General features: G+C 42.5%; 1 protein-coding gene across 1 annotated transcript in view; it reads left to right on the forward strand.

Moving 5' to 3' along the window:
• Positions 1–23037, forward strand: part of LOC126481932 (facilitated trehalose transporter Tret1-like) — a 60821-nt gene that overhangs the window by 15721 nt on the left and 22063 nt on the right. The window contains exons 2-3 of the mRNA XM_050105892.1: positions 12084–12400; positions 22216–22617. Of these exons, the coding sequence (XP_049961849.1) occupies positions 12084–12400; positions 22216–22617 (719 nt within the window). The remainder of the gene's footprint in view (positions 1–12083; positions 12401–22215; positions 22618–23037) is intronic.

A 23037-nucleotide genomic window follows, 5' to 3' on the forward strand; every position in this document is an offset into this window, starting at 1 on the left:
GCATTGTAGTAACATCAGAAGTATCTACCTTTTACGATGCAGTACATTTTAGCAACGTTATTCACGAAATTCCGGTGTAAAAACCTGCTGAATAGTGTTGCAGTCGGGTAAGGGGAAGGTGTGGAGGTAGTAGACGAAATTCAAAATGAAGAGGAATCAAACACTGGCTGTTACGTAAAGGAGGAATTAGGTGATACTGATGTAAAAGGATTGCGCATAAAAATTGGCCCACCATTCATGCAAATGACCTTAAACATTAAAGAAAACAATCGTATATGAGACAAAAAAAACGTAGTAACATGAAGAAGGAGTTTAAAAGTGACATTGGTAATCTGAGGCTTGAAATGAAAGAAACTTATCAGAGACTGTAAAAAATAGTGGTGACATTAGAACTGATCTCAGCAGAACAGATTCAAAATTGGATTTGAAACTGTAGCCTACTACACTAACAATGACATTAAAAAGAAATTAAAAGTGATGTTAGTAATTTAAATTCAAATTTGGATGGAAAGTTGGTTTGCTGGTTGACTTTGGGGAGGTGACCAAACAATGAGATCATGAGACCCATCGGATTATGGAAGGTTGGGGAAGGAAAGCCATGCCCTATTAAAGGAACCATCCTCAAATTTGTCTAAAGCGATTTAGGGAAATCACAGTAAACTTAAATCAAGATGGCCAGACACAGACTTGGACCATCATCCTCCCTAATGCAAGTCTAGTGTGTTAAACATTGCGCCACCTTGCTTGGTGATGTTGGGAAAATATTGTAGTAAGTGGGTGGAAGCAGATGCTGATCCTAGTCACGTAAAAATTGAAGGTTAAATGAAAATATGTATGGAAAATAACAATAAACATGCAATCTAATATTGAAAAGAACGAGATTAGAGTCAACCAGCGGAACTGAAACAGGAGAAAAGAAGTGGGAGGAAGACATTTGTTAATTATCGAAGTTAGAGTCAGCAAGCTAAATGAAATTGTGAAAAAGTATGAAGTCTAGAATGAATGCTTAATTTACTGAATTTTAAGACATGGTTAGCAGAGCTGAAAGTGTAAATCCTAAAGTATATACTGTGTGTAATGAAGCTGCATTATTTAATGACAAAAAGTGCAAAAATTCTGACATAATAGTAACATTCATCCTCTTGATTTTATTAGCGAATTTAATAACCAGTCTGCTTAATGGGACTGACAAAGATAAATGTTTGTCATGAGTTTTTTGAAAGGGTATAATTATGGACATAATAGTTTGGACAAGAAGAGAATAGAAGCTTTTGAAATGTGGTGCTACAGAAGAATGCTGAAGATTAGATGGGTAGATCACATAACTAATGATGAAGTATTGGATAGAATTGGGGAGAAGAGGAGTATGTGGCACAACTTGACAAAAAGAAGGGATCGGTTGGTAGGACATGTTCTGAGACATCTAGGGATCACCAATTTAGTGTTGGAGGGCAGCGTGGAGGGTAAAAATCGTAGAGGGGACCAAGAGATGAATACACTAAGCAGATTCAGAAGGATGTAGGCTGCAGTAGGTACTGGGAGATGAAGAAGCTTGCACAGGATAGGGTAGCATGGAGAACTGCATCAAACCAGTCTCAGGACTGAAGACCACAACAACAACATAATTAGGGATGGCAACAGAAGCGACAGATTCCTGTAATTGTTGGGAAGAATTTAGTATATAATTTTTGGAGAATAACTGGCCGTGAGATGAACAGTAAAAGATTCTAAGGGAAATCTGTGGTCTTAAGAGACGATTCCAGAGGAGAGACTATCAAGGGATCCTGTCTTTGCTGGATTAACAAAGTTGGACGGAGTCAGGTTGTGAATCAGTAACAACGGGATTAGAGCATATGTTTTCTCACAGAATAAGGGAATGGTCTTTTGTAGCCCCCAGTAATAATATTAATGATTTGTATATTATTTCTGGAAGGTAGTAAGAGTCAAATGAACAGGAGGTGTGAGGACTAATGAGGCGAGGTATTCACCAATTAGAGACTTGCAAGTGAGTACAATGAGTACTAAATGGTCTGGGAGAAATAGTGGGGGACTCAGAACAAGTTTGGTAGTAAATGGCACTAGACAAATCTCTAAATAAGAGCAGTATGGGGAGTAGTAATTATAGTAATTACGAGGGAGACTGAAGGTTGCTCGAATTGGGGTTTGCAATTAGGCAATATCTACAAAAGAGCCATCAGTAAACCAGATGAATCTAGCATTATATGTAATAGAAGCAGTAAGGGAATGTAAAAAGGAAGAACAACCTAACCAATGTGATAGCAAAGAAAAATATTTCTGTGATGAAAGTCAACCTGATTTATGCAAAATCACGAACAAACTGACGAAACAGAGGTGTTATCTAGCGTTTAGGATGCTATGACCCCATGAAAAAGTCTAAATAAGTAGACGAAATTTAACAATGGAAGTGCCTTGCTTCTGGTTAGATAAAGAAAATAAATAACAGCTAATTAAACAGGAACTGGGAGACAGTAGTAGCGTCACAATTATTAGTGGTATTAATGGGAAGGAGGGGAAATTTAGTGGCAGAAGCAAAAGAGATATTTGACTTCATGAAATTTATTGAGTAAAAAAAGGATAATTGATGTAAATTAATAATGTAAATGAGACAAAGAAACAGAAGACAGGGAGGAAGTAAACGAAATGGAAAAGTACATAATGTGTCACTAACTGTAACAGGGAAAAATAAGTTTGATAATCAAAAAGGTAGTTCTTCTAGAGACGAAATTAATGAAAATTTGTTATATTGGAAAGGTACAGTATTGAATAATATAAAAATATGATATCCTACAATTCTAGTCAATACACTATGAATTCCATTTAGTATTGGGTACAAGAATTTGGTGCCCATGGAATGATAAAACTGATTTCAGTACAGAAAGATTTATTTATTTACTCTTTTTTTGTAATAAAAAGTTCAATGACGTCAACTTTCTGAAAAAAATTGAATGTAGATCTACATAGTGCATTGAATATGCCTTTGGGATATTTAACGACAAAAGCTGACATAAGTAATTCTGAAGAGGGTACAATGCAAGCTGGAGTAAAAGAGAAAATGATATACATTGAAGGTATATCAAGTAATGAAAGGCAAGATTCAGTAAAAATTTTTGATGCAAAGTAGATCTGTGTTTGATTAAAAACCAGGTTTAGTCAAAGATTTTGAATATGTTGGAATTACAGAGCCATGAATCTTTCTCCATTAGACCTTATGTTGTCCCTTTCCCTAAGAAAGATTCTGTGTTGAAGGAAATAGAAAAAAAATGCTAGAATGAGAAATAATTGAATATAATAGCTGTTATGACATATGATCTGTACTAGTAGGTAAAAGGAATATGTGTACATGGGGTGGGGATCTGAGGTCTGTTAGATGCCAGAAAATTAAATGAATCTCAAATGTATCAAATAAGACTCTAGGGATAATGAACATATACAGATAAGGGCTGCACAGATTGTCGCAGGGTTATTCGACCGTTGGGAGAATGTCACAGAGATAATGAAGGGTGTCAAATTAATATGCTGTGATTAATGAAAAAACTGAGCCACAAAGAAATACAAAACTCCTCAGGAATAAAAAAATTGGTAATCCCTGTTAAACAGCCAATAAATGATTTTGCAGAAAGGTTTAATTAAAAAAGAAACTAATAATTTCAAAATTTATTTGTAACTGTATGCCACGTGTTTGTCCTAAGAGACCTACTGCATATTTTCACTAGTGCTTCGGCAGATATTTGCAGTTTACTTCTTGTATTGTGTAGCTGGGTCAGCCCAAACAAATAGTACCCATTGACGTCCTGTGCCAGTGCAGTAAAGTAGGCTAAATAACTTCCAGGCTGCACCAGTTACATTTACCAACCTTCATATCAACTTGGTTCGCCCTCTTCCTCCTTCAGATGGACATGGATACTCCTTCGCGGCCATTGACAGCTCATTCTCAGCGTCAAGAAGAGGGGATCACGCCATGGATATTCAATAACTGCCACATCTTTGAAAGTATCCCCCGAAAACGTCAAACCAGCGGGGATTTTAACATCAATGGTGCCGGATTCCTCGCCAGCACGTCACACCACAAGCTGCCCAGAGTCACCGGATTGTACTTACAGACACCAACGGACCCTGCCTCACAACTTCTGGACACGCAAGCGACAATCTACCAAAACAAGAGCCGGTCTCAGAATCAAGTTTAACTACCAAGACGTAGCGGGTATTCCACACTGTAGGAAAGGTGAGGGGGGGGGGTGTTGGGGGGGGCGGAGGGCTGGGGGGAGGGGAGGGGTGAGGAGCGAACACTATGTGGCAGTGATAGAATTTTTATACTTGTGTGTTGTGAGAATATAGACGTACATGTAAACTCCCTAACATGCTTAGATTAGTTAGTATTTTCAGCAATAATTTTAAGGCGAGTGGGAATCCTTCCAGTTTCTTATCAAACTCGCTATCGTAAATATTATCTGTCAGACGAAATCTAATCCACCCTGAAGAGATCATGTACCACTCAGGCTGAAAGTTGTTATCTGATGGACTTGAGGCATTGAAAACAAATCACATCACTGGGAGCCTTCGTACGAGGTGTGTCAGCCACCATCTACATCTACATACAGGGTGACAATTGTTGAACTATATCGAATAAACGTAAGTTAGCTACAAACTATGGCATGCACACTGTTTATTCAACACGTAAAAGTCGCTACAGGTATTCCGATTTAGGTTACGGCCTGTTCGATATGCCTGCCATCATTGGCGATGGTGTGACGCAAACGAATTGCGAAATTCTGGTTGACCCACTAAAGTGACAAAAAATCGATGCTGTCAATGACTTCCTGAATGGCTGTTTTCAGGTAAGCAATGATTTTGGTGTTATTGCTGTACACCTTGTCTTTAACATAGATCCACAAAAAGGAGTCGCTTGTGTTCAGATCCGGAGAATAAAGTGGCCAATCGAGTCCATGCCTGTGGCCTTTGGGTACCCCAGAGACGGAATGCAGTCCCCAAAGTGCTCCTCCCGGACACCAAACACTCTCCCGTATCGATGGAGGAGAGCTCTCTCTTGCATGAACCACATATTGTCGAAATCAGGGTCACTTTGGAAAAGTGGCGATGAAATCATCTTCCAAAACATTAACGTACAGTCCGGTAGTCACCGTGCCACCAAGGAATATCGCACCAATTCTCCCCTCCCCCCTTAGGCATATTGCTCACGCTCCATGTTCCGATTTCTGATAACTGTATTCACTTTCTCATTATTCATTATCTGATATACAATGACATTAATCTTCCATAGTCTATGCAGGAAATACTCAATCTTCGCCACCGCACTGAATTGTTCACGAAAGAATCTGGAGGTACTTTGCTTCTTATAAGATGGTATGAGACAATTTCTGAGTTCTTCGTATGTCAGTGCATTCCTTAAATCCTCACGGTACCTAACATATGTCTTTGCCTTAACTCTAAAGAACAATTTTCTCATCTGTAACAACAGCTCATGTGTCCAGAAACCAGCTTTACAGCTGCCAACAGATCATCTACAAACGCTAGCACTAGCCCCATCTTTTCATACAGATTTAAACTGCTTAAAGAACTCTGTATTATCTGCTTTCAATATATCTACAAACACTAGCACATGCCCCGTTGCTTTACCCAAAAAGGGACTAACCGGGATGACGGCAGCTGAATCTAATGTGGAAACAGTCCAACTGGGCGAAGCCCCATCTTCCCTTCCAAATTTAAAGAATTCTGTATTATCTGCTTTCAGTCTAGCTACTTACTCTAACAAGGACGGCAGGGCTTCTTGCAACATAAGCCCCAATGTTTTCGGCTCAAACGCTGCGTGACATATATCAAATAAACAAAAATACAAGGAAGAAAACAAAATTAAAAAAAAATATGTAGCTCACTGTGACACCAAAAAATTGCTTTGAGTCGTTACCTTTAATCATCAGATATCTGGATTCACTGTACTGCCTAGCGTAGTGGACATATCCGTGACACATGTCTCAGATTATTGGGGCTGATTCTATAGAAAGCACGCTGTGGCCCAACGAGTTACCCGACATGCACCTCATTTGGCACAGGCCTCTGGTATTCCCATAAAATCTACAGAAGTCTTAACACTTATCTGACCCCACAAACGTCACCCACAAATCGCTATGATCACAATTGTTAATAAAACAAAGCAGTAGAGAGAGAGAGAAACAGACAACAGTCACTCCAGTCACCATTCAGTGATGACGATCCTGCCCATTGTGGGTGTTGTCATCCTCCCTAATACAGTTGGTCCCTTCTCACTGTGGTTGGCAGAAACCATTTCTGTCACCAGTTCGACAGGTTAATGGAGCCAGGAGGATGATGGAAAGTCATAGGTACAGCTATTTCATATATTCACATATTCCACACATAAATATGTCGTGGTGTTGCTAGGTGGTTGTCAGCAGCCCCACACATGCGCCTGCCTTAGCCCACAAGCAGCCTTTTGTCACACTCAGCATATGCCATTGCCTCATCCAGCAGGCAGAAGCTGAGCCAATGTTACCTTTTCAGCACCCTTCTAGTGTAGTACCACATCTGCTCCAGACACTCAGATGGCATGCCACTGTGCTGGACTCCATAAAGCCTCTTTTGTTAGCTGTGAAACTGCGTATTCAGACTGGAGACACTTGAGCACACATAGTTGAACCGTGGACCTCTTAGCAGAGCAACAGCAAACGGAGCTTCCAGTGACAGAGTGTGCCCACGCAAGGCAAGCGAGCAGCAGTAGTGTATGCCAGCACAAGAAAAGCCAGCAACAATAGAATATGCCTGCACAAAGCAAGCGACGGCTCTACACATAGCCAGGCCTATGTAGGTACACTAATATTCGCAGAAGTCAGCCAGCAGATGATTCCCCAGTCGGAGAGCACCAGTTGAAATTCCAATCTTGCATCTGGTTTAGGCACAGTCACTAGTTCCGTGGCTAGGGGCTGCAGTATTTCGTAGGGGCAGCTAGATGACCCAAGTGAAAACTGGGTGACAGGTATAAAGCATATCTCGAAGATGGTAGCAGGTAGTGACTGTATCTGCATGTCTAAAACGGGAGGTATTACTGTCGGCTTGGCCTGTCAGTGTTTTGAGAGGACATCATCTTCCATCATGTAGGCTACAACACAGCCGCGGTTCGAGTCTCACTCTTGTGGTAATTGTGTCACCATCGGCAGTGGCTGGTTTCCATCTTTCCACTGCATCGGCAGTAGTATTGTCCATGCTGCAGCGTCGAGGCACGAATGAGTGATAACTTCACCTACCATACGGCCTGGGCGTCGATTCCTGGGGTGTCAACGCAGTCCACATGTAGTTTCTTGTGACTGAACGCCTAGCTGTCTCCCATCTATATGACTCTCTCATGCTTTTTACGCCACCCTACTTTGTCGTTAACTGCTAAGTCAGTTATGGATCTCCACTGCCATGTCAAGAGAGGCCGTCGCTGAGCAGTATGATCAAAGAAGTATACACTAATTGACTGCTCTTGGATCACAACCCTCATAATTTTGACAAGTGTGTTATGCCTTGACTGTAGTGTCTGCCACTGGACGTTGATGACCTTCTCCATGGCCAAGAAACGAACCAGTGACGAAATGCACAGGCCACCTTGCAATTTCTTCACCTCTTCTCTTAATCCCCCAAGAGTCCAATGAACTATGCTACTCCCTATTAGAGTACAATTGCGCTTTCTATTTGCGATAAACTTAAGGGTGAGTTCCTCAGCATGCCCTTCTACTCTCCCGATTTCTGCTATGACACAACATGCATGATCTGCTGCACATGCAACCTACTTGGACGTTTCCCTGAAATTCCATCTCTTCATAATTCCCTTTGTTATTAATCCACTGATGATTTTGCCTCTTGCAATAAGTTCTACGAGTTTCTCTCGTCTCATTTGGATGCCCTTTGATGTATGGTTCACCTCATAAATTTTCAGCAACACTTCATTGATAACCACATCTCTTCTGCTGATCTTCGATAGCCTACATTACTGCCAGATGTCTCGGCTAGCTTCCCTCCCCCCTTTTGTTGTACTGTTTTCCGAACCATGCACCCAAATATGTCCACGATCCAGACAAATTACTTTCAAGAGTCGTTTCTATTTTACAGACTGGTTCATGCTGGCGAGTAAATTTTTTCTTCAATTGAATATAATTTTAGCTCGTGTATTCTGCTTACAAACTGCGTTCAGCACCCCTTTGCATTAAGGAAGAAATAACTTCTGTCTTTGGTAGAAGGTAACTCAGACGTATCGCAGAGGGTTCAGGAAAATACTACCTGAAAACAACAAGACCTATAGAAAACGGCACATATCAATGGACAGAGCATCTCTCCAAGTTTAGATTCTCGATATGTGCGGGGCTGTATTCGCTATAGGGGGCAGGTGTATCAAAACATGAAGACCAATCATTTCAAGCCTACAGATAGGCAAACTAGTGAACAGATTTCCAAACTGGGCTGCTGCTGCACATTACCAGGCAGTTATTGTCATCGATTTCAATTAATTGCATACAAGTGTTGATGTTTGCCGTATCACTAACGGTACCCATACTGAGGACTTCTAACGTGAATTAAAAACGCGGAGAGATGTCTTATCCAGTGAATGTGTCCATTTTCTGTACGTCTTGCAGTTTTCACGCCATAGTCTTGTGCAACTCTGAAAATACTTACCGATAACTCTGAGTAAAGTGGCACCTCCCAACTTGTCGGTCGTGACAAAGTTAATTAGTTACTTAGTAATTTAGTTGGTTACATGTTCCGTGTATCATTTTGCTCTATAGATAGTAGTGATGTAGAACTAGTCATTTTACATTCACTTCACAATTTAATTTTGCATAGGATTCTATTCTGAACATTTCTAAGTTTTTTTATATATATTAAAGAAGAAAATAAGGTATGTAGATGTGAATTAGTAATTCCCATCCACGATCTTTTACACATTAGAATTCTATGAAACAGACGGAGATGTCCAGGAGAAATTTCCTCAGTTTGTTTTCAGGCTTTACTTTGTTTTCTGTTACACAGTTAAATCATTGAGTTAGTGATCCAATATTTTGTTGTTGCATTGTGCACCCCTTTTTGTGCATAACAAAACATTAAGTGAAGAAATGAATGTCATTTTTTCATCTGGTATTTCATTTTCTTATATCATTATTCCTTTTGAACTGCAGTGGATTATTTAGAACAAACTTCGTGGAGGAATAAATATAATGTGAAGCAGTAGTCAGAATGCTCATCTCTTTAAATAGACGTCTGAAAGATGATCGTGGGTGAGCACCACATATTACTCTTACAGTATGATTTTGCACAATAAAGGCTTTCCTTAGTGAAGATGAGTTACCCCAGAGCATTATTCCATATGACATTACTGAATGAAAATATGGGAAATAGGTCATCATACCGATTTGTCCCTCCAAAGAATTTGCAATCATTCTTAGTGCAAATGTGACTGAATTGAGTTGTTATAGGAGTTCCAAAATGTGATTTTTTCAGTTTAAGTTCCCATCAATGTAGACACTTAAGAATTTGAAGTTCCCAGCGTATTTATTATTTCCACACCATGCGTTACACTTATCACTGGTGTAGTACACTTACACTATGTGATTAAAAGTATTCGGACACCTAACTAAAAATGACTTACAAGTTCCTGGCGCCCTCCACTGGTGATGCTGCAATTCAATATGGTGAGGGCCCACTCTTAGCCTTGGTGACAGCTTCCACTCTCGCAGGCATACGTTCAGTCAGGTGCTGGAAGGTTTCTAGGGGAATGACAGCCCATTGTTCACGGGGTGCTGTACTGAGGAGAGGTCGGTGAGGCCTGGCACAAAGTCGGTGTTCCAAAATATCCCAAAGGTGTTCTATAGGATTCAACTCAGGACTCTGTGCAGGCCAGTCCATTACAGGGATGTTATTGTCATGTAACCACTGCGCCACAGACTGTGCGCTTTAAACTGGTGCTCGATCGTGTTGAAAGATGCAATCACCATCCCCGAATTGCTCTTAAACAGTGGGAAGTAAGAAGGTGCTTAAAACATCAGTGTAGGCCTGTGCTGTGATAGTGCCACGCAAAACAACAAGGGGGCCAAGCTCCCTCCATGGAAAACACGACCACACCATAACACCACAGCCTCGGAATTTTACTGTTTCATCGTTTCATCGTTTTGGAACATCATCAGATTGTGTAAAAGTAGCTGGATACTGACTGATGACTGGTGGGTCACGTGTCAATCTACTTTTACACAATCTGATGACGCCGCAAAAGGATGAAACGGATCTTTGACATTAAATAATGTCGCAACCGAGACTTTTTTGTTCTTTTATTAACTCTTAAATACTTCGTCTGAAAATAGTACTGGCCTGTGTCCTGTATTGCAGTTTTCCTTCCTGCTGTGCATGCTTAGTGTGTCTTCTTTTTTGGTAGTCGTTACATGCACAGTCTCTCACACTCTTCACGGTACACTCCCACTTTGCGTAAACGTCAAGAGTGGAGACGATTGGGTGGTAGTTACTTAGGGAGAGTGGTGGGGAATAACGTTTTGGTGAGATGTTGCCTTGCACAAGCAAGTCGCACTTCTTTTCCCTACTTCATGAGAGGTATGTGTAATATTGTCGACAGCAGATTTCCTGTTTACCGTGTATTGCATCGGATAAGGCATCTCCTTCCTGCCACAGTTACTCAAGACAACAAAATATTACATTTATCAGAGAAAAATAAGTAAAGGGCGTTTATTAATGCCTTTAGCAGTGAGACTATAGTTGATACTGGCCTACCGGATCCGTGTTCATTATAGAGAATTTTGCACCTGACGGTATGCAAAGTTTGCATTACAATTAAAGAGAACAATACACTGGAGCTCTCTCTCTCTCTCTCTCTCTCTCTCTCTCTCACACACACACACACACACAAACACAAACACAAACACATACATTGGACATAATATCTTGAGACAGCTTATTTCTTTATTACGGCCCCAACATGTACTTTATAGCCGGCCGAAGTGGCCGTGCGGTTCTACGCGCTACAGTCTGGAACCGCGTGACCGCTACGGTCGCAGGTTCGAATCCTGCCTTGGGCATGGCTGTGTTTGATGTCATTAGGTTAGTTAGGTTTAAGTAGTTCTAAGTTCTAGGGGACTGATGACCTCAGAAGTTAAGTCCCATAGTGCCCAGAGCCATTTGAACCATTTTGAACTACACACGCTGGCGGATGACGTTCACCGAGCATTCGCCATACCTATACCCTGTCATCTGATCGTCACGTTATGTACCGTGATTTGTCACTTCACACAACGTGTTTCCACTGTTCAGTGGTCCAAGGTGTCCGAATACTTTTCATCACATAGTGCAGATGTGTGGAACGGAATATGTTGCGTCTTTTATAACTGAGGTTGAGACCATTCACAGACAACAAGTGAATAACACTTCGAAGGACTATTTTTGCCGGCCGTGGTGGCCGAGCGGTTGTAGGCGCTTCAGTCTGGAACCGCGCGACCGCTACGGTCGCAGGTTCGAATCCTGCCTCGGGTGTGGAGGTATGTGATGACCTAAGGTTAGTTAGGTTTAAGTAGTAGTTCTAAGTTCTAGGGGACTGATGAGATGTTAAGTCCCATAGTGCTCACAGTCATTTGAACCTTTGAACTATGTTTACTATTCCTTCTGTTTCTGTATGATTTGTTTGACTACAATAGTCACGTTATCTGCTGAAGGAACTAATTGTGTTTGTTGTATATTATACGGAATATCTTTTACATACATGAGGAACAATAGAGGACCTAAGATTTAACCTTGGGGAACCGCATACGTAATTCCTCCCTACTCAGAATTATGTCCCAGGATTACACTGGTTGAATTGTTAGTGCTCAGGTTCGTTGATGACAATGGTATCATCTGTGAAAATTATGGCACCTACTGAATGGACAAAAAATCTACACACAACTTCCTGAACTCATTTGGTTAGATATGGTATTATCCAGTGGTTGGCTGTGTACTATTAAAATACCATTTTATGACAGTGAGAGCATGGAGATGTCATTTGTGAATGCTTTTGGTAGTGTCGCTGGCGTACCTCAACGCCGGCATGTTTTTCGGCTGGAGTTCGCCGATAATCCCGGAGCTGCAGAAGAACACGTCGCACATCCCCATCACGGAGGACCAGGGCTCGTGGCTGGCGTCCGTGGGCCTGCTCGCCTCGGTGCCGCCCACTCTGCTGCTCGGCGTGTTCGTGGAGACTGTTGGCCGCCGATGGGCGCTGCTGTTCGCTGCCTTACCCCTTCTGACCTTCGCTGTGTGGCAGCGGTTCGCCACCACCTTCGGAGAACTGCTCGCCACCATCGTGGTGGGCAGCGTCAGCACGAGCATCATCCTACCTGTGAGTGCTCAGCCCAGGGGTGGCGACATCAATGTTTCATTCCGTATTTACGATCTATTTCCTGTGGTTCGGCCATCTGTGGACCACGTTCTTCCAGGCCAGTTTCTTTTCTTCCGCTCTTTGCCCCTGTCCAACATTGTTTCACTCACATACTTTGCAGCCCTCTTCGCTTTTCTGGCGATGGTGGTTTTGCTCTGGATCTAATTCTCTCCTGGGCATCTAAACAAGCCTTAATACCAGATTTGGAAGTCATCCTGCATTTTCGTTCTTTCCATGTCTTTTGTACCTCTTGGATCCAATGTCCTCAGGTTCTCTTCTATTCAAGGAATTGCATTATCTCATATGTCAACCTCTCCTGCTCTATTCTAATAGTATAATGAGGTGACAAAAGTAATGGGGTACCAATATTCACGTATACAGACGGCGGTAGCATCGTGTACACAAGGTATAAAATGGCAGTGCACTGGCAAAGCAATCACTTGTACTCAGGTGGTTCACGTAAAAAGGTTTCCGACGATATTATGGCTGCACGATGGAAATTAACTGACTTTGAATGCGGAACAGCTGGAGCTAGACGCATGAGACTTTCTGCAGGAATCCATTACTCCGAGATCCACAGTGTCGGGAGTGTGCCATGTACCAAGAATACCACATTTCAGGTATTACCTCTCACCAAGGACACTGCAATGGCCGACGACCTTCACTTAACGATCGAAAGCATCGGCTTTTCTGTAGAGTTGTCAGTGATGACACATAAGCAAGTGAAATAACAGCAGAAATCAATGTCCGACAAACGTGCCAGTTAGGACAGTGCGGCGAAATTTGGCATTAATGGGCTACGGCAGAAGATCACAGTCATGGGAGCATTTGCTAACAGCACAACATCGCCAGCAGTGCCTCTCCAGGGTCCGTGACCATACCGATTTTAACCTTTTCGTTTTAGAGTCCTCAATCTTCTAACAGGTTTGATTCGGTCCGCCACGAATTCCTCTCGTTTGCCAACCTCTTCATCTCAGAGAAGCACTCGCAAACACGGCTTCAATTATTTCCTGGATGAATTCCAATCTCTGTCTTCCTCTACAGTTTTTGCCCTCTTCAGCTCCCTATAGTACCATGGTAATCATTCCCTCATGTCTTAACAGATGTCCTATCATAGTGTCCTTTCTTCTCAGAGTTTTCCACATACTCCTTTCCTCTCCGATTCTGCGCAGAACCTCCTCATTCCTTACCTTATCGGTCCACTTAATTTTCAGCATTCGTCTGTAGCATCACATTTCAAATGCTTCAGTTCTGTTCTGTTTCGGTTTTACCCCAGTCCATGTTTCACTTCCATTCAATGCTGTGCTCCAACCGTACATTCACAGAAACTTGTTCTCAAATTAAGGCCTATGTTTGATAGTAGTAGACTTCTCTTGGCTAAGAACACCCTTTTGGCCAACGCTAGTCTGCTTCTGGTGTTCTTGCTCCGTCCGTCATGGTTATTTTGCTGCTTAGGTAGCAGAATTCCTTAACTTCATCTACTTCGTAACTCTCTGTTTTTCCTTCCCTAAAGACAAATTGATCGTAATCTAGCAGATCCTCTATCTTTTTTTCCATTCTTTGCATATTAGTCTTGTTGCATGAGCTGTTAACCTGTGTGAAAATTCTCGCACTTGTGATCTCTTGTAGTCTTTGGAATTGTATGGACGATATCTTGCCGCAAGTCAGATGGTGTGTCCCCAGGCTAATACATTCTATACACCAATATCAATAGTTGTTTTGTTGCAACTTCCCCCAATGATTTAAGAAGTTCTGATGGAATGTTATCTAACCCTTCTGCTATATTTGATCTTAAGTCCTCGAAAACTCTCTTCAATTCTGATTTTAGTACTGGATCTTCTGTCTCTTCTAAATCGACTTCTGGTTCTTCTTCTATCACCTCAGACAAATCTTCCCCCCTCAGAGAGCCCTTCAATGTACTGTTTCCATCTGTCCGCTTTCTCCTATGCATTTAACACGGAACTGCCGTTGCACTTTAATGTTACCATCCATCCATTTAATTTCACCGAAGCTTATTTTGACTTTCCTGTAAGCTGAGTCAGTCCTTCCGACAGTCATTTCTTTTTAAATTTCTTCACATTTTGCTTGCAGGCATTTCGTTCTAGCTTCCCTGCACCTCCTATTTATTCCATTCGTCAGCGACTTGTATTTCTGTAGTCCTGAATTTCCCTGAACATTTTTGTATTTCCTTCTTTCGTCGATCAACTGTAGTATTTCTTCTATTACCCAAGGTATCTTCGTAGTTACCATATTGTACCTATGTTTTCTTTTCCAACTTCTGTGATTGCTCTATTTAGAGACGTCCATTCTTTTTCAACTGTACTGCCTAGTGAGCTATTCCTTATTTTCCGTAATCCACTTCTTTGCATGCTGATTCTTCCTGACTAGTCTCTTAGACTTCAGCCTACTCTTCATCACTATTTCATTGTACTCTGAGTCTATATCTGCTCCTGGGTACGCCTTACAATTCAGTATCTGATTTTGGAATCTCTGTCGCAACGCGGGGTAGCGGCGACGTCTTAGGCGCCTTGCCACGGTTCGCGTCGCTCCCTCCGTCTGCGGTTCGAGTCCTCCCTCTGACATCGGTGTGTGTGTGTTGTCCTTAGCGTAAGTTATTTTCAGTTAGATTAAGTAGTGTGTATGCCTAGGGACCAATGACCTCAGCAGTTTGTTTCCATTGGAAATTACCACCAATTTCCAGTTTCCAATCTTTGTCTGACCATGATGTAATCTAACGGAAATCTTCCCGTATCACGTGGCCTTTTCCAAGTATAGTTCCTCCTATTGTGATAGTTGTGCAGCGTATTCACTATTACCAGCTGAATTTTATTACAGAACTCAGTCTTTCTCCTCTCTCACCCCTTGTCCCAAGACCATATTGTCCTGTAACCATTTCTTCTACTCGTTCCTCTACAAATTCATTCCTCTCTCCCGTGACTATTAGATTTTCATCTTCATTTACATACTATATTATCCTTTCAATATTCTCATACACTTTCTCTATCTCTTCATCTTCAGTTTGCGACATTGGCATGTATACCTCAACTTCCGTTGTCGGTGTTGGTTTGCTGTCGATTCTGATAAGAACACCGAGCGAGGTGGCGCAGTTGTTAGCACATTGTACTCACATTCGGGAGGACGACGGTCCAACCGTCCTGCTTTAGATTTTCCATGATTTGCTCAAATCGGGTCAGGCAAAAGCTGGGATGGTTTCTCTGAAAGGACACTGCTAACTTCCTTCTCCATCCTTCCCTAATCCAATGGGATCGATGACCTCCCTCTTTAGTTCCCTTTTCCCAAATCGACCAACCTACCGATCTGATGAGAACAACACTATCACTGAACAGTTGACAGTAAAAGACTCTCTGCCCTACCTTCCTATTCATAACGAATCTGGCTCCCTTTATACCGTTTTCTACTTGTCCGGTGAGAAATCCTTGTCTGTTTTCCGTTTCACTTCACTGACCCCTACTATATCTACATTGAGCCTCTTTTTGTTGGTTATTCTATCTTTTTTTCATGATGACCTCACTTTTGTCAGTCCCGTCCTGGAGATCCGAGTGGGAATTACTCCGGAATCTATCGTCAATGTAGAGATCATCATGACACTTCTTTAATTACCGGCCTCATGTGCTATGGATACACGTTATGTGTCTTTAATGCATTGGTTTTCATTCCCTTCTGCATCCTCGTGTCGTTGGTCATTACCGATTGTTCCGCGTTTGGGGACAGTTTCCCAGTCCAAGGACAAGTGAGTGCCCTGTATCTCTGTCTGCTCCTCCGCCCTCTTTGATGTCGGTTGGCAAAATGAAGGTGATTTCTTATGCTGGAAGTCTTCGGCCGCCAATGCTGATTATTAATTAAAATTTGTGCGGCGGCTGGTTTCCAACCCGGGACATAGGATATTTTCATTATTAATCAGACACGCTATGCCTAAACGACGGGTAGACCAGGACACTTCTAAGCCACCTAACTTTGTCGTTCCCCTAAGTATCCTTCCCCAGAGCAGGTTTTTCAACCTTAGTGAAAGTATATTGCTTCAGTTCAAGACATTCGGCGCCACCTGCCGTGATGCCCTCAAGAGGGAGATGTAAACGGCGGATAAATAATTAAAAAGTAGCACTTTACTTTGCGTCTCGGCATCTACATCAACTTGTAAACTTGGGACATTTCCTCGGTGGATTATCTTACAACAACTATCATACTGCCTGACTCTGTGACTGAACTCTCTATAGAGTATCTGTGTACATTCAGTTCACCTACCTTAACTGTGGACTGTGTTTCGTACGCTACATTAACGGTTCGAACGTGTGTAATGCTGATGTCGATACGATAGTTTACGATGTTCTTCAAAAAATGGCTCCGAGCACTATGGGACTCAACATCTTAGGTCATAAGTCCCCTAGAACTTAGAACTACTTAAACCTAACTAACCTAAGGACATCACACACACCCATGCCCGAGGCAGGATTCGAACCGGCGACCGTAGCAGTCCCGCGGTTCCGGGCTGCAGCGCCAGAACCGCACGGCCAACGCGGCCGGCCACGATGTTCTGCTTATACAACATTTTGTGTAATTTCAAGCATGTTAGTAAGTAGGGAGATGTTGCAGACACAACAGAAACAGCAATTGAATGTAAAAATATAAGTAACAGAGAAGTACTCCTATTAAATACATGTCAGCCGGCTGCGGTGGCCGAGCGGTTCTAGGCGCTTCAGTCCGGAACCGAGTGACTGCTACGGTCGCAGGTTCGAATCCTGCCTCGGGCGTGTATGTGTGTGATGTCCTTAGGTTAGTTAGGTTTAAGTAGTTCTAGGGGACTGATGACCACAGAAGTTAAGTCCCATGGTGCTCAGAGTCATTTGAACCATTAAATGCGTGTCATACGAAGAAATCCTGGTCGTAAGTGTGTTTGTGGCACGCATGACTGTTAGCTATAGGTGGCAGTAGGATAGAGGTTAACTGCCTACGCATAACATGATAAATCGTCTCCGGCAGTTCTGATACCCCTTCATATTGTGGGCCAGTATTCGCAGAAGTTGGCCGCAGACAATCTGGTGTCCAGCTAGATTATCCGGGTCTGTATTACTTGTAACTCCCTGTTCACTGTATTGGTGACTAATCTTGCATAATCCAATGTTTCCACCGTAGTCCTCGTACCATCCTGGTGTTGTTCAATCCTCCTTTCTCTAGATTTTTTAGCCTGGGTGATCTGCCATTCCGTTCGAGCTTTTTACCCTCCACTAAGCTCTTCAACTGCACAAGTCACTTAATTCCTGTAAGTCATCTGTGTTCACGGTCAAAAATACTTCTGCAATGTTTCTTCCAGTGTCTCACTTTTCCATGTAATTACTTCCTTTGTTTGTTACCAGAATCTCTAAAACGATAGCACTTAATATCAATACCGAAAATATTTCCTCTGCTACGTACATTCGTTACCGAATTTATTTTTTCCACTGCTATAGGCAAGCCAATACAGGTTTTGAAAATTCTGCACACATCTTTCTAGAGATGTGAGGAGGCATTTCCCTTAGAAATGCGTCTAATAATCTGTGTTCGGCTTCCTGCAGAACGATTGTACTTGTTTAGTCATCATCCATCAGTTGATCATTGATCTTTCATCTCCACCTACAAAACTGCAGTCAAACTCATTCTGCTTCGTGACACTGTATTTTATTCTGTGCAGCAGAATCTACAGCTATTTTTCATCCTACAACGTCGTAGCGGGTTGTTAATGGATTTTATCAAATGATTGAGCGTTTCCTGTCAAACGCGACTTGTTCATCTGTAACAACTATTCATCTATCCATAATCCAAAGTTTTATGCAGACAATAAGTTATCTGTAAATGCTAGTACATTCTCTGCTGACTTATCTGAATCTTCGTTGCTACAAAAGGTGCCATTGTTTTAATTATTGCCATTCATTGCCCGTATCATATCTTTGACTGCCTCTCCGCAGTTTTGCGATAATATAAAACCCATTGCTCTTCTTTGAACTTTTTCGATGTCCCCTGTCAGTCCTATCTGGTAAGGATCCCATACCCCACAGACAAGCGTAGTGTTGGCAATCTGGGTAGTAGACATGTTGCATTCTCTAAGCGTTCTACCGAAAAGGCAGCCTTTGGTCTGCCTTCCCCACAACATTATCTATGTGATCGTTCTAATTTAAGTTATTTGTAATTGTAATTCCTACGTATTTAGTTGAATTTGCACTCTTTAGACGTGGGTGATTTATCTTGTAATAGAAATTTAGTGTATCCCTGTAAGTCTAATGTGGATGCTTCACACTTTTCATTATTTTGAGCCTATTGTCACATTTTTCACAATACCGATATCTTTTATAGACCATTTTGCAGTTCGTTTTGATCGTCTGATGACTATAGAAGATGGTAAATGACAGCATCATCTGCAAACAGTCTAAGAGTGCTGCTCAGATTGTCTCCTAAACCGTTTATGTAGATCACGAGGAGCAGATGGCCTATAAAACTTCGTTGGGGAACACCTAATATTACTTCTGTTTTATTCGATGGCTTTTCATCAGTCATTACGAACTGTCACATTTCTTACAGGAAATCACGAATCCAGTCACACAAATTGATTAGAAGTAGTTTGTGAGGAAGGCTGTCAACTTCGTTCTGGAGATTTAAAATTATGGAACTAATTTGACGCCCCTTGTCGACAGCACTCATTACTTCGTGAGAATAAAGAGCTAGAACGACATTTTCTGAATCCGTTTTAGCCATCTGTCAATAAATTGTTTTCTTCGAGGTAATTCGAAATGTGTGAGTTCAGTATATGTTCCAAAACCCTACTGCAATCTGTAATACCGCGGTGTCCTTCGAACATTCTACTACATCTACATCTACATCTACAATTATACTCCGCAAGCCACCCAATGGTGTGTGGCGGAGGGCACTTTACGTGCCACTGTCATTACCTCCCTTTCCTGTTCCAGTCGCGTGTGGTTCGCGGGATGAACGACTGTCTGAAAGCCTCCGTGCGCGCTCTAATCTCTCTAATTTTACATTCGTGATCTCCTCGGGAGGTATAAGTAGGGGGAAGCAATATATTCGATACCTCATCCAGAAACGCACCCTCTTGAAACCTGGCGAGCAAGCTACACCGCGATGCAGAGCGCCTCCCTTTCAGAGTCTGTCACTTGAGTTTAAAAACATCTCCGTGACGCTATCACGGTTACCAAATAACCCTGTGACGAAACGCGCCGCTCTTCTTTGGATCTTCTCTATCTCCTCCGTCAAACCGATCTGGTACGGATCCCACACTGATGAGCAATACTCAAGTATAGGTCGTACGAGTGTTTTGTAAGCCACCTCCTTTGTTGACGGGCTACATTTTCTAAGCACTCTCCCAATGAATCTCAACCTGGTACCCGCCTTACCAACAATTAATTTTATATGATCATTCCACTTCAAATCGTTCCGCACGCATACTCCCAGATATTTTACAGAAGTAACTGCTACCAGTGTTTGTTTCGCTATCATATAATCATACAATAAAGGATCCTTCTTTCTATGTATTCGCAATACATTACATTTGTCTATGTTAAGGGACAGTTGCCACTCCCTGCACCAAGTGCCTATCCGCTGCAGATCTTCCTGCATTTCGCTACAATTTTCTAATGCTGCAACTTCTCTGTATACTACAGCATCATCCGTGAAAAGCCGCGTGGAACTTCCGACACTATCTACTAGGTCATTTATATATATTCCTAAGTCCTTTGTTGAATATTGGTGTGATCGGCGTATCTTTCCAGACTTTAGGTTGGGATCTTTCATTGAGAAAGCGGTTGATCTGATTTGTTACTAAAGAGCTAGTATATCAGCATACGTGGTATGCAATCTGGCCTGGAGGACAGGTTTAAGAGATTTACTAAGAGAGATGCTGCTTCATTACACCGAGGATATCTACTTCCAAGTTATCCATGATGGTCGTTCTTGTCTCAAGCTCTGAAATCCTTACTTCACCATCTTTTGTGAAGGAATTTCGGAAAACCATAATTAGTAACTCGACTTCAGTGACGCTGACATCGGTATCATTAGCATCGCTATCACGGAATGAAGTTGTTGTGTCTTGCCGCTGATGTACTTCACATACATCCATAAACTTTTTGGAATTTTTGCCAGACGTCCGTACAGAGTTACTTTGTGGAAACTATTAAAAACACCTTGCATTGAAGTTCGCGCAAAAATTCGAGTTTCTGTAATACTTCCGCAACCTTGGGGATTTTCCTTTTCTTTTTTGCATACTTCATCATTGTTTCTGCAACAGTGTTCAGGCCTATTTTATGTACCACTTCATTCCTTTACTATTTTATTTGCTATAAATCTACCCACATATAAAAAGAATTTCTATTAATAATTCTGCCTGGAAACACTAAGTCAGTCTTATTTCGATCCTTAGTAACGATAAGTTTTAAAAAGTTCCAATATACACTGTCGAAAATAGTTACGACTCCAAGAAACATTAAATGTACAGTAATGAAATTTCGGAAATACGTTTACTTAGGTAACATATTTAAGTGATTAAAATTCCAAGATCATACATTGCTGTAAACGCAGAAGAAGTCATTGCAGATGTGAACTGATGATACAGTAATAATCGGTGTAGCATTGCGTTGTACAGGTGCCGCATGACAGATGTGGGGTGATGTTCCATGCCTATCGCACTTGGTGAATAAAGGAACAATTAATGCTATTTGTGGACGACGCTGGAATTGTCGACTGATAATATCCAATATGTACTCGATTAGAGACCGATTTGGTGATCGAGAAGGCCAAGGGAACACGCCCATACCCTGTAGAGCACGTTGGGTTACAAAGTGGTATTTGGGTGAGGATTATCCTGTTGGAAAATACCCCCTGGAATGGCAGCATAAGAAGTTGAATCACCGGACTGACGTACAATCACGAGAATTCTCCTGCTGCCGTACTAAATCGCACCCCAGACCGTAACTCCAGTGTGTCTAGCACGCAGCATCCGAGGCAGAACCATCTTTCATCAGAAAACACCCTGCCCTCCAGTCTACTTTCACTTGACGCCACTGAAGTCGCAAATGGCGATGTTTTGTGGTCGGTGGAATGTACGGGTCAGGGCATCTGTCTCGGAACTGTCCTTGAAGTAACCGATTTGAAACAGTTCGTTGTGTCACTGTGGTGCCAGTTGCTGCTCATATTACTGCTGCAGATGGAGTACGAAGCTAAAGAACCATAGGCTGAACACTATGGTCTTTCCTCTCGTTAGGTGCCACGTAGCCTGACAGAGCCCGGACTTCTTGCGACCGTACTTTCTTTTGACAACCGCTGCCATCAATAATGTACAGTGGCTGCTTTCCAGCCATGTCTTTCTGCTGTATCGCAGAAGGAACACCCGCCTGCTCGTAGCCCTATTGCATGACATAGGTCAAAGTTATAGAGCTGTTGAAAACGGCCTTCGAGGTATTCTTGATTAATGTCATCTCACTACGCCCAGTCTCAAAGATAACTACCGCTGACGAACGTGTAAAGCAAACCTGATTTGTGTCCTCATAGTGGCGCTATTGTCACCTCTCTTAAATTTGAGCAGAGATCATGTTTCAGATGTAGCAACATCTACCGACTTTCGTTTATGTCGCAAAACTCCTTCTTGCTGTTGCGATTCTCTTTTCGTCAGCATTTCTCCGAAACCACATTAGCTTGTTTTCTATGATGAATGATTCTCGAGCTGTGCGCCTTGAGAAAATGAAGTGACTTGTGGACTATTTAGTGTTTGTCCACAGCTGGGCCCCGTTTACTTGGTTGAAATAGCCGAGGACCGCATCAGAGGATTCTTGGTGTCAATGGCTACAACTGTGGCGGGACTCGGTGCCCTGCTGATGACCGCTGTTGGGCCAAAACTGTCTTTCTTTACGGTGACCGAAATCATGATGGTCTGGCCGGTCTTGTTTGCGGCCGTCTTCTGGTGGATGCCGGAGAGTCCGTACTTCTTGTTGGCGAAGCATCGCACGGACGAAGCGACCAAGGCGCTGATGAGGCTGCGCGGGAAGAGTTCGGAGGAGGAGGTGCAGGCCGAGCTGGAGGTCATCCAGAGGGGACTGGAGGAGAGCACGCAAAAGGATGTCAGCGCCGCAGACGCCTTCCGGGAGCTGCGGAGGAACGCCGCGTCGCGGAGGCTCTTCATGGTGAGTGATTGATGAGACGGCTGCTGGCTGGAAAATACTTTACTGTGTTTGGAGTCCACTTCCGAGGAGACTCGTCTCTAATATACGCAGCAAATTTCTATATTACATCAGTGTTAATATCTAGACGATTGAAACTTCCTGGCAGATTAAAACTGTGTGCCGGGCCGAGACTCGAACTCGGGACCTTTGTAGAGCACATGCCCGCGAAAGGCAAAGGTCCCGAGTTCGAATCTCGGCCCGGCACACAGTTTTAATCTGTCAGGAAGTTTCATATCAGCGCACACTCCGCTGCAGAGTGAAAATCTCACTCTGGAAACATCCACTAGTCTGTGGCTAAGCCATGTCTCCGCAATATCCTTTCTTTCAGGAGTGCTAAATCTGCAAGATTCGCAGGAGAGATTATGTAAAGTTTAGAAGGTA

This window comes from Schistocerca serialis, chromosome 5 (assembly GCF_023864345.2).
Source record: "Schistocerca serialis cubense isolate TAMUIC-IGC-003099 chromosome 5, iqSchSeri2.2, whole genome shotgun sequence".
In the NCBI taxonomy this organism is placed as follows: domain Eukaryota; kingdom Metazoa; phylum Arthropoda; class Insecta; order Orthoptera; family Acrididae; genus Schistocerca; species Schistocerca serialis.